Source organism: Macadamia integrifolia, chromosome 12, assembly GCF_013358625.1.
Source record: "Macadamia integrifolia cultivar HAES 741 chromosome 12, SCU_Mint_v3, whole genome shotgun sequence".
Lineage (NCBI taxonomy): Eukaryota > Viridiplantae > Streptophyta > Magnoliopsida > Proteales > Proteaceae > Macadamia > Macadamia integrifolia.
In genome coordinates this window covers 30,046,016-30,059,084 of record NC_056568.1, presented here as the reverse complement: position 1 = coordinate 30,059,084, position 13,069 = coordinate 30,046,016, and the positions used below count along the sequence as shown (strand labels likewise).

At 36.0% G+C, this 13,069-nt stretch overlaps 1 protein-coding gene across 4 annotated transcripts in view; it reads left to right on the top strand.

Annotated features, from left to right (window-relative positions):
• Positions 1 to 413: 413 nt before the first annotated feature.
• Positions 414 to 13,069, top strand: part of LOC122058323 (DEAD-box ATP-dependent RNA helicase 50) — a 60,600-nt gene continuing 47,944 nt past the window's right edge. Inside the window, exons 1-4 of one of the 4 annotated variants that reach the window (XM_042620953.1) lie at positions 421 to 1,149; positions 1,252 to 1,892; positions 2,153 to 2,347; positions 2,551 to 2,738. In XM_042620953.1, coding sequence (XP_042476887.1) covers positions 765 to 1,149; positions 1,252 to 1,892; positions 2,153 to 2,347; positions 2,551 to 2,738 — 1,409 coding nt within the window. In that variant the 5' untranslated portion in view covers positions 421 to 764. Of the gene's footprint in view, positions 1,893 to 2,152; positions 2,348 to 2,550; positions 2,739 to 13,069 lie in introns of all 4 variants that reach the window. The other 3 variants (XM_042620954.1, XM_042620952.1, XM_042620951.1) reach the window with 3 other exon arrangements.

The window sequence follows — 13,069 nt, the reverse complement described above, 5'->3', positions numbered from 1 at the left end:
TAAAAATAGTATGTATGCCTGATTACCATTAGAGGAGAAGAAGTATGTATGTTTGATTACCATTAGAAGAGAAGAGAAGATAAGAGAAGAAAAGAAAAGCTTTTGTATTTTCTCATATTTTATTGTGTTTTGGATAATAATTTTTTTATTTTTAAAGCAAAAGAAAACTACAAATTTGAAATTCAGAAACTGAATATCAGCGTATGCTTAAGCATAAAGAGAAATTTTTAAATCAAGAAGAAAGTACAATTTTTGTATTTTTTTTTGGTCCCTCCTCTTCTCCAGCCTTAAGGCCAGTTTTACTGTCCCTTTCCCAAAAAAAAAAAGAAAAAGAAAAAAGAAAAAAAAAGGAGTTTTACTGAACCTAATGTGCCACCTTATTTTTTTTTTTCTCTATTCGGTAGGACCTAAACTGTGCTAATTGGAAAGGGAGATTCCGATGTATATTTACGTAATTTTCCGAAGAAATATCCTGGTTCCTGATAAGGATCCTCCCGCGATCGGAAATTCGGGATTCTGAAGTCGAAGAAGAAGAAGAAGCATCTTATCCTTCTCGTAGGAGCTGCTAGTGACCGAATAACTCTGTTATTAAGTCTGAACTGTTCCTCGCCGCTCGCGTCTGTCTCCCGTTCCGTTCCCTTTGCCCACTTCCGCATTACTGCCTACTTCGGTACGTCGCTACTGCACTGGTCGATAGTCTATTTAAGCGAGAGTGTCAAGAAAAAGACAGAGAAAAGAAAGAACGATTCTGTTACTCTATAGCCATGCTTGCCAATGGCATCGGAACTCCACTTAACTTCAGAGGAAACCCCTCCCAAACCCCCCATGGTCTTTGCCACAACTTCTTTTGCTCGATATCCATTGGACGTGGTAGTGACAGTGGTTGCCGTTGCTACGATTCCAGTCGTCATCGGAGGAATCCGACATGTACAAAACAGAGAGTTTGCATTAGGGCTGGATACACTCGAAAGGCTATGCAAACCCCAGGAGCTTATCAACTAGTTGACGATGAGACCGGGGAGAAGTTCATTGTCTGGGGAGGCATTGGCGAAGACTCCCCAATTCCTTCCAAAGAAGTTCTCTCCTGGAAGCCCATAACGCTCTCCGGATCCTATACGCAGGAAAACAAGACTGATAGCAATGGAACAGGTGAGTCGCGAGACAAAGTATTCACTTCATCTGTTTCCCGTTCGGAATTTCTTCTTGATAACCTAGCTCCTATGCTCTCAACTTCCTCCTATCGTACTGCAGAGTCTGGGAGTGGCGAAGAATCCACCGCATGTGTCGGGGGTTCAACTGGGAGTTTTGGTAGACTAAAAGCCCAACGAGTGAGACTAATGATTAGGAAATCTTCTAGGAGTAAGCAAGGAAACGCGCAAGACGCTACTGATAAATTAGGCCCGGAAGGTTCTCCTCTGAATGTTTCTGATGCGTCATATTCAGATTTGGAGTATGAATTAGTCCCAACAAGAACAAATCCGGGTTTTCGTGCGCGGGGGGGAGGTAGATATTCAAGAGCTTGCCCACCACGGGATATAAAAAATACAGGTCGAGGCACCGATGAAATTATGAACACTAACTGTTCCAGTGTAGTTCCTGAACAAGTTTTGCGAGATCGAAGGACACTCTCACAACCTCATAGGCTTGACTTTGGAGGGGCCAAACCGTATAATTCAGTTCCACGAGCTGCTGCTGCTTCCTTGAGAGGATGGAATAAAGGTGAGCCAACCACAAAACTTCCGGTTGGCTCAACGAACCTTTCGAGGAAGCACCACAAAATGTCGGTTGATGGTGGTTTTTTCAGCAGAGAGTCTTTCCGAGAGATGGGTTGCAGTGACTATATGATTGAATCTCTTAGGGGTCTAAACATCTTTCGCCCTTCACATATTCAGGTACATCTTTGCCTCTGATTTTACTTGAATCAATCATGACTCTGGAAACGGTACAAACCCTTCACATATTTAGCTACATCCTTACCTCGGATTTGACGTGAATCAATCATGACTCTGTGGGAACGGTACAAATGATTCATATGATGTTGTCTTGGTTATATATAAGCTTTTACTTGCACTTCTCTTCTTTATTAGGCCAATTTGTTCTTTTGCTGTGGAGCGTGAGTCTAACTGGCCATCACCTCTTGACTTTAATATAGGCAATGTCATTTGTTCCTGTCATTAAGAGGATGAGTTGCATTATAGCTGACCAAAGTGGGTCCGGAAAGACATTAGCATATCTTGCACCGGTGGTACAGTGTCTTAGGCAGGAAGAACTTCAAGGTCTTAGTAAATCCTCACCAAGGAGTCCACGAGTTGTGGTACTGGTACCAACCTCTGAATTGGCTTCTCAGGTCAGTCCACTATTGTGCCCTCCCTCACTTTGTTTTCTTTTTTAATTGCAACAATTTATCTTTTTTAATTTTGGCAAACTCTTCCATCAAAAAATTATATAATGTATAGTTCATACAAGTGGATGGATACGTTAATCTAGTTTTCGTGCATGTGATGAATAGTAAAAGCTTTTCTGCCTGTTATTCATTTGTGGTATTTGCAGGTGTTGCAAATTTGTAGATCCATGTCTAAAGTCGGTGTCCCTTTCCGGTCCATTGTTACAACTGGTGGTTTCTCACAGAGAACTCAACTGGAATATCTTCAGCAAGGTTTAGATGTTCTTGTTGCAACACCTGGCCGTTTTATTTTTCTACTTAAAGAAGGCTTCTTGCAGTTGGCAAATCTTAAATGGTGAGTCATCCCAATTATTTTGTTTTTAGACCAGGTCTGAGAGAAGAGCTCACAACATAATGTCTTGTTGGCAAACTTCTGAAAATCTGTGGGTTGTGCACTTTGTTTATTCCTTGACATATTTTCAATTCATGCTTCTCTATGATTTAGTAAAGCTGCAGCCTGCAAGTCCCTTTTATTGTTCTCCCTTTTCAGTCCTTCTGTTTCTTTTTTTGTGACTTGGTTAGTTGGTTAAGTTGATATGTTTAGAGCATGCAAGATTAAAGACGTACACTTTTCTGATTCTTGCAACGTAGTTGTGCTGCTGGATGATCGGTACTCAGTCACATTCCCACTACCTGCTCGTTGGTTACTAGGACTTTGTATGATAGTAGTTGCAGTAGAACGCAAGGGCGGCATGTAACAGTTCATCTGTAGATGTGATAAAGCTTGAACATGCCAGAGCAGGACATTGATTTTCCCCTTGCCACAAAGAATGTTGCTAGAGCAGAAATGATTTGAATGATTCTATGATCTAATTCATGGTCTGTTTTCTGGAACTCCTAGTTTACTCAAATTGGATTGTTAGGATCAAGAAATCGGACAACTTTGTTTTTAGCTATGGAGACATCATAAATAGGTGATGGTCTTGACTCTTGACTCCCTTGATGGGTTTCTAGAAGCCTAAGAGATTAAGTGCAGAAACTTAGGGTTCTTTTTTTTTTTTTTTTAAATGATAGAAATAATTTAACACAAACCCAATATAGAGTGCAGAAACTCAGTTGAAAACCAGAATCACAGTGATTAGATATTGACCAGAATTGAAAAAGAGAAATAAACAGGAATCAGATTAGATACACTCCAGAATTTAATGGGATATCATTTTCTAATAGGAGAACAAAATATGGGGTTGAACTAATCCAATGGTCAGATTTAGAGCTATATAAGAATCCTAGTTGAAATAAAACTTTCTAGAACTGAAAATCAATATCAAAGTGTGGACTGATCTCAGAACAGCATATTGATGCAAACATATAACATATTAAGAAAGAACAGTAGGAGACTACTCAAAATTAATATCATAGTAATAACCTGAGTTGTGATGCAAAACAGAAATAAAAATAGTATTAACTTGAAAGATAACTCAGAAATTACTGTATTGATCAATGGTGGATAGATTGGAAGAATGATTAAATGGTACATGGATATGAGCCATGCATATTACCTGAAACAAACTAGACTGACATCCCATCAGCTGACCTCGGCATCACACCAACGATTAATTGCATCCTACAACTATGTTTTGAATCCATGGTTTTTAAGGCGGTAAGGTGACGGAGGCGTTTGAGGGTCTTTTGGAGCGCCTTAGCGATAAGGCGGGCATAAAGTGTCGCCTTATCGACTAAAGCATTCTTGTGTAATTTTTTTTTTATAAAACCTGTCTATTTGGCTCAAATCCTAGTTGAATCCTATTACTCATATGTTAAATAAATATTAAAGGTTCATATTCATACCAATGTAAGATATTCATCAAGAAAACAAATCAATAAAGTGAATAAACTAAGTTCATCTTCATCAATAATCAATCATCAATCATCAATCATAACATATTAACATATAATATAAATACATAATTATGAAACAAAATTATAAATATAAAGAAAAGAAGACAAAATATTCAAGTATTTATTATACTTACCTCTATGATGCCATAATGAGTGCCTAAGCCCTAAGGTCATCCACTATATTTCTACTCCTGTCAAAGAAGTAATTAATAATTTAGAATTAAAACACATCGAAAGTAAAAATTGAGACGCCAAATTAAATGGATGAGAAGTGACTAACCTGAGGATTCTTAATCATTCTAAAAAACTTTAAACTTCAATGAAGAAAAAACATAAAATAAACTAAAATGCTAAAAATTTAGTAAACAATGAAAGTCAAATACTTAAAAGTTCAAGGACTCAAAAAACTTTAAAGTTTAAAGACTCAAAATACTTCAAAGTTCAAAGATTCAAAGACTTTCAATCCAAATCAGTAATTAAATTAAAATCTTCTTCTTCATTTGCATTCTGTTGTTGGCTTGCATCATTTGGAGCTATGCCATAATCATCCTCAATGTTTTCATCGTCACGAATATCCTCTTCACTCGTCTCATCCACTTCTTCATCTGAAGAATCCTCAAGCTCAACCCTCCTACCACGCCGGGTATAGCAAAGATTGATTCCACTGGTAGATGCTGGAGCCCTCCTTGGTCTATTGTGGCCTTGATATGATGAAGATGCCCCAAGTGCTCTATCAACATCTCTCAAAGTGAGATCATTCTCAAGATGAATTAATTCATCCTCTGATTCATCAATCATCCACTCACTACTCCAATTAAGCTCATCGAGCAACAATGGATTGTAGTTTTGCATTGTTCTTCTCTTTCTTGGAACCTTGCTTGAAGTCGGCGATTATATTGAATGTAGACAAGATCATTTAACTGTTGATGCTCTAACCTATTCCTCTTCTTGGTGTGAATCTGAAAAACATTAGTAATATGATGTTATCTACTTATCTACAATAAAACCATATTAAATGAAGTACATGCACTTAGAACTCAATAGTCAATACTCACAAATTCAAATGTGCTCCAATTGCACTCACGACCAGAAGATGAGCAACAAAGACCAAGTATGCGCAATGCAAGCTTTGAAAGGTTAGGAGCAGTACATGTCGAGACCATCAAGAGACTAAAAATATATAATATAAAAAAAATAGGCAAAGTAAAAAATCAGTATACAAATTTCTAAACTAATTAGAACTTTAAAAGGAAATATACTTCCTAGGATTCAATTTGTCCCTTTGTCTAATCGCCATGTTCTTTGCAAAACTTCCTTGAACAGTGATATACTTGTCAACCTGGACAATGATCTTATCTTGCAAGGTCTCATCAGGCACCAACCTTGCAAGAACATCATCGAAGGCATCACTTGCTTTTTGAGCTAAGTCTAACTCATTATCTGGATTATCTGCTATTGCCTTAAAGAACTTATTTGGATTGAGGAAAAAGGCAGCTAAATATATTGATCCATTCATCATAGTCTCACAACGGTGATCAACAATCGCTATGATTTTCTTCCATTTCCTTTCATTGTCTCCAAAATTTTTTTTGATGTACTTCTTTGCCACTTGTATTGCCATATATACTTCAGGCATGCAGACGACTCATCACCATCTACAATCCTTAAGAGTTGAAGAAGAGGTTGTGATGCTCTTATACAATCCATCACACCATTCCAGAATGTTGTAGCAAACACAGTATCAGAAGCTTTCTTTCCTGCCTCTGTAGACGCAAGTTTAGAACGGGACCATTCATCATCAACAAATAATTTTTTCAAAGATTCTTTGTGCTTGTATAAGCTCTGGAGTGTTAGAAAGGAAGAGGCAAATCTAGTCACTCCAGCCTTCACTAAGTCTCCTCCTGTTTTTTGCCTTATAGCTTCAAGATGACAAGTGTGCTTGTAGATGAATGCAGTTAATTTCCTGCCCTTCGATAAAACAGACATATAAAAGCATAATTTGCCTATTTCGTCCATCATAAGGTCTATGCAATGAGCTACACATGGACTCCAAAATAACCTCTTCCTTTTCTCCATTAGTAGTCTACCCGCTGCAAAATAGTTGGCAGCATTATCAGAGACTACTTGAACCACATTATCTTCACCAATCTCTTCAACCTTACTATCAAGTAGCTTAAATAACATTTCAGCTGTTTGTGATTGGTTAGATGCATCCACAGACTCCAAAAAAAAAGTCCCCTGCGGATAGTTGACAAGAAAATTAATTAGGTGCCTTCCTCTCTTATTTGTCCACCCATCAGACATGAGTGTGCACTTATATTTCCTTCAATATCCTTGATACTTCACCTTTAACTCATCAATTTTATCATTTTCAGACTTCAATAGAGGCCCCCTATAGTCATGAATTGAAGGGGGCTTGAAACCTGGTCCATATTGACCAATAGCCTCTACCAATTCCTCAAAACTCCTTAACTTCAAAGCATTAAATGGAACACCACTCTCATAAGCCCACCTTGCAAAGTAAGAACAAAGTTTATCTCTTTCTTCTTCTCCTCTTACACGGTTCTCCATTGTTGTTTAATATGAACCTTTATCTCGCCTATCTGCAACCACTTCTTCAGGAGTCCTCACATGCTTATCCATGGGACCCCTTACTTGTTTGGATTGTGTTTGAATGATAGCTTTATTTCTTCTTGAAGTTGTCCCAGAGCTAGGGTTAGGAAATGAGACCCCCAAATCGGATACTATATTCTATTGTGGTCCCGTTACTTTTGTAGGTCCATTGCTAACATCCAAATTATCCAAACAATCAAGGTTCCTCTTCCTCTGGTTCTTCAAGATTGCATCTCTCATCTCTTTAGCAATTGCTTCCGTTATTTTTACACACTTGGCTACATCTCCATAGCCGCCAATAACATGTTGCTTCAATCGTTTTATTCGTCCCTTGACATCCTTCCCACAAATGGTACACTTAATCCAATTTCTGCCTGATACGTGAGGCCAATACCCATATTTCCATCCAGGATCATTTGATTTAGCTCTCATTTTTAGATCCTTGCTTGGATTAATTGTTGATTGTGCACTAGCAGCAGTACTTGTATTTTCACCCCCACTGTTACCACCAATTGTTTCCATAGATGAGTGGATTTAACTTGTCTCTTTGTCTAAGACTAATGTAAAAAGGTAATCAGAATAAAAAAAGGTAATAAAAGGGAATATTAATACTATAAGGGAATATGAGCCTATTAGGTAATAAGGTAATAAAAGAAAATGCCTCCATTAAAGAGATATGGGAAAATCAGAATAAGAAAAAGAAAAAGAAAAAACACTTCAGGAAAAATAGCACAATTAGCAATCCTAGCAGCAATAAAAATTAAGTGTGTCATTTCACAGATTACATTAACCCTCTAATTTAGTCATAATATTAGTAATATTTAACCAAGTGCAAAGATTAGCGCAATCTATACAAAATTGAGTCAAATGTAGAGTCAAAACTTGTGCTACTCATTCATAAGCTCAAATTCAGATAGCCTTTCTATGAGATTTTCTTTACATAACTCAGTTTTTTCTTCTGATTTCTCCAAAATTATTTTAATAAATACGTAAAGACCTATTGTTATTAAAAAAAAAAAAACCTGTACTGGTCAACCAGCCAAATTTACAGGTAAATTTTCAATTTGAGCTTGATAAGTATGCACATCATTTATTCCAAATGTAATATTAGAATAAAATGCCAGTGATTTGTGAAACAAAATGATGAACTGAATAGGCAACCCAAAAAAGACCATTTACTCTTCTGAGACCAATCAGTAAACCTTGATTCCAATCAGATTACTACAGGGTTGCATGACAAACAACAGCTCATCTCAAGTCGTTACATTCACTGTAGGAAGAAAGAAAAAAAAAACTTATCATATGAAGTCTCAAGTCTCACCGATCGAGTCACCGACACACCGTATGGTGTTTGATGAAGGTGAAAGAAGAAGAAAGAAGAAGGGAGAAGGGAGAAGGGAGAAGGGAGAAGGGAGAAGGGAGAAGAAAGAAGAAAGAAGAAAGAAGAAAGAAGAAAGAAACAAAAACCGTATGGTGTATGATGAAGATGAAAGAAGGAAGAAGGGAGAAGAAAGAAAAAAGAAAAAAAAAGATCACAAATCAGAAATTAGAAATATAAACTAAAACATACCTGGAGATGTGGAAGGACACTTTGTCGGAGGTCGCCGGATGTCGCCGGAGGAGACGGAGAAGTCACAGGAGAAGAATCGAAAGAGGAGGCTCACCGTCGGTTAGTTTGAGGTTTTGCGATTTGGAGCAGAGGTTGAGAGAGAATGAGAGATGCACGATTTAGCGATTTGGGTTTTATTTATTTATTTATTTTTTGGTAAGGGTTTTTATTTTCTAAGTTATATAATTTTTGATCAAATGCATCACATGTGCATCAAAACTTATACACTTGCCAATGAGAAAATGTAATTTGGAATCTTCATCAAGCAATTTTAAAATTTGTTTTAAAAAAAAAATTTGATCCAATGCATCACATGTGCATCCGGCCTTATACACCTCCCAATGAGAAAATGTAATTTGGAATCTTCATCAAGCAATTTTATAGTGTGTTTTAAAGAAAAAAATTTGATCTAATGCATCACATGTGCATCAAAACTTATACACCTGCTAATGAGATAATGTAATTTGGAATCTTCATAAAACAATTTTAAAATATGTTAAATTTTTTTTTTTATCCAATTCATCACATGTGCATCAAAACTTATACACTTGCCAATGAGAAAACGTAATTTGGAATCTTCATCAAAGCAATTTTAAAAAAAGCAAACACATAAGGCGACTGCCTCAGTCATAAGCAAGGATTAAAGTATCGGTATCGATCAACGTATCGGTCGGTCAAAATTAAGATACGTATCGGAGGGTATCGTATCGTATCGGAGATATGGTAAAGATACGCACATAAATGGATAGGGAACACATTTTTATACACTTTTGCATAAAAAAAGTTAAAAAAAACTATATATAACATGTAGAATGCATAAATACTTAAGTAGAGGATATCGTATTGATAGACAAATATATTGAGTTGAAAATGTTCAACTCAATATGCATCGCTCGTGCAAGCTGTTGATCTTCATCCTCTGCCTCTATATCAGATCCTTCATAATCCTCATGATCCCTTAGATTCTCAACCAATCTATCATCTTCTTCAACAACTTTCTTTGCTTTATCTCTACTTCCCCTTAAGTGCTTCCTCATTGCTTTGCTTATTTCATCTGAGCACTTGTTACATTTGGCAACATTAGAAAATCCTCCGGCCAAATGTTGTTTATGTTTGGTAATTCCACCTCCTAGGTGGATAGTATCACAGTAATTGCATTTTGTACACAACTTATTGCCTTGTACTTTCTCGGCTGTAGCTCATCCAATATCTTTAGTCCGTTCTTTAGGCGCCATCTTCCTACAAAGATACATAATGAATCTTAATATGCATATTTATTGATTTAGTATTTAGTACATAATAACATTTTTTTAGAAACTAAAATGAGATGCATCCAAAGAAGAAAAAAAAGATTTTTTTGTATTTTTCCAAATTTACATAAACTTGAAATACACACTTTTTTTGGAAAAAATTGTGCATCTAATTTTACATCATGGTCATTGGCCAAGTAAATTATATATATTTTTTTAAACTAAAATGAACTGAATTTTATAAAAAAATTGTATTTTTTTTTATTTTTATTATTTTTTAATTAATTTTCGAAATGAAAAAAATAAAAAATACAAACTATTTAGAAAAATTAAATTTTTTTATAGAATTTGTAGATTAAATGTTTTTAAAGAACATATAAAAAATCAATAAAGTGTGGACCAATATATTTGAGTAGATCTAAGAAAAAAAAATTTGAAACCCTCACTTTTTTGGGGAAAAAATGTGGGTTTTATTTGAAATCATGTATTTAGTAATTATAAGTTATGACATTATTTTTAAGAGTTGAATGAACAAAATTTTCTAAAAAAATTTTGGGGAATTTTCTTTTTTTTTAATTAATTTCGGAATAAAAAAAAATTAAGAAAATATATTTTTTTGAGAAAAATCAAAATTTTCCATAGAAGTTGTAGAACACTTGTTTTTACATAACATATAAAAAATCTAAACATTTTTAACCATTGAGCATGAGTAGATCTAAGAAATTTGAAAAAAATTGAAACACTCATTTTCTCTTGAAAAAAGTTTGTAAATCCTTATAAATCCAATGATTTCATGTAATAATGATGCACAAAATGTGATTCTAAGTATGATGAACCTTAGATTTGTAAAAAAACTTGAAAATCTAAGGTTAAAGTTGAAAAAAATGAGTAAAGATTCAAGAACTTACTATTCAAATTTTTTAACTTTCAAGTTCAACGTTCTTCTTGGACTATGTTTTTCTCCTTCTTTGAACCATTCATTTCCACAATGTTTCTTTTAATCTGCCATTTGAGTCTCCAAAAAGGTGTGTGAATGAAAGGGGAAGAAAGAAGAGAAATATAGAAAACTGTTGGTGAGAGTTTGAAGTGTTTGTTTCAAACAACAAAAGGTACATTCACACTTAAGTAAACGTATCGTACCGTATCGGTATGTATCGGGTCGATATTGTACGATACATTCGATACGTACCGATACTCATGGGAATTTTCATATTTTCAAAAGTTCGTTTCGCAGAGTATCGTACGTATCGGTACCGATATGGTACGGCACGATACGGTACTACTGATACGCCTATACACAAAAGAGGGCCCAAAATTCCCTGTAGCGTATCGGTATGTATCGTGTCGTTGCCTACCGATACCGATACGTATCGGACGATACGGCACGATACGCACCGATACTTAAAACCATGGTCATATGGCGTCGCCTTTCACGCCTTATAGCACCTTAGAGTGTAAGACGGCCGCCATATTCACTTCCCATAAGGCAGTCCACTGCCTTACCAACCATGGACTGCATCAGCACTTTACTAGCGCCTTAAAAACTATGTTTGAATCCTGCAGAAATGTAGGAGGCAAAAGCCAATTTTATTCAACCTGTACAACTTTATGTTGGAACTAATAGGGTAGTTGCATCTTGGCCGCAGGATAATGTAATAGCCAATAAGTGACATTCCCCTTAAAAGATAATGATTTAAACTAAGAAAACAAAAAAATAATAGAACTCCTCACTGTAAAACAATAGGAGAGTTCTATTTCAACTAAAACTCTTGTCCAAAGTAGGAAGAAGAGTTCTATTCAGACAAGTGATGCAGATAACGCACCCATGGGGTGATCCATGCCCATCTTGGTGACAAAGATGAACTGGATCCATATTTGAGTTTTTGGAATTTAATAGGATTTAGGAATATAATATATTTTATTTTTATTTGATTCACTTCACTTTTTTTTAGAAAGTAGGATATGTAGGTTATAATAGAGTTGGTTTCCTAGTTTCCTTTTAGGATTTGTTTCTGTTAGAAGTCCATCGTGAAAACGGGAGGAGGAGTCCAGTGCAAGCCGCAGGCTCCTCTCTTGGTGTTTTCCTAGTACAACTAGGATTGGTCCAGTTCAACTAGGACTGATGTTTACTTTAGAAGCTAGTAAGCCTATGTTATGTTACTTTTCTATTATTTTTGGGAGTCCTATTCCTAGTAGGACTTTTATCTTACTTGTAATAGGACTTGTAATAGCTGATTTGAGCTCTATATAAATAATAGAGTGGGTCGTCCCAATCTAACTATTGGGACTCCCTTGCACAAATCGTAGGACTCTCTCTTTCTCTTTCTCTCTTTTATTTAACATGGTATTAGAGCCTTGATCTTCAAGCAAAATCGATCAAAGCTCTTTCTTCTCTCATCAGTAACAACCCCTCTTTCCGTCAAAGGTTGTTACTGGTTCTCCCTAGGCTCCACGATTTTTAGAGGGGGTGGTTTCATCCCCTAGTTTGCTGGATTTTTGAATGAAGGATTGGTTAAGCTGTAATCAATCATATGGTGTGAAGGATTAGCTCTAAGTAATTGCTAGTGGTTGCTGGTTTGGTTTTCTAGATTGAAGATTGAAGTATTCAAGAGGTAGAAAAATTGATCAAAGCTGTTAGGGGTTTTGGCACTCTGTCAAAATCGATTATGGTTATATCTTTCTGTTCGGAGCTCAGTTTAAAAAACCCTTTGGAGGTTTTCTTCCCCACCTACCAAGCAACACTCGATCCATTTTTTAACTCCATCAGAGCCCTACAACCCAAACTGCAGGTAACCCTAGATTGGCCTGAAATAGGGGTTTTGCGATTTGAGCTAATTCTTCATGATTTGGTGATTTTGTGATTTTTGTCTACAATTTAGTTGTTCTTCTATTAGGATTGATCAGTTAGATAAGATCAATCGATTGTGTGATTTGTTTTCTGATTCTCTTTTCTCTGGTAATTCTCTTTTGCTTTAATGGCTGACACTGAGCCAAAAAGTGTTGTTAGTTTGTTGTCGAGGTGATATCCTCATCCTCTCATAGAATTATAAAGAAGAATTTGTAGGAGATGCCAATTTTCAACAGTGGAAGAAAATTGTACAGTTGGTGTTAACTGGCCGTGAACAACAGGATCATCTCACAAAGGGGAAACCTACTAAGGATGCTACATGGGACATTATTGATGCACGTATTTTGGGCCAGCTGTTGAACTCGATGGATAACTCTATCATTGATATTGTTGCTTGCATCGATACTGTAAAGGAGTTGTGGGATTATTGGCACGTTTTGTATTCTGAACAGAACAACCTTTCCTGT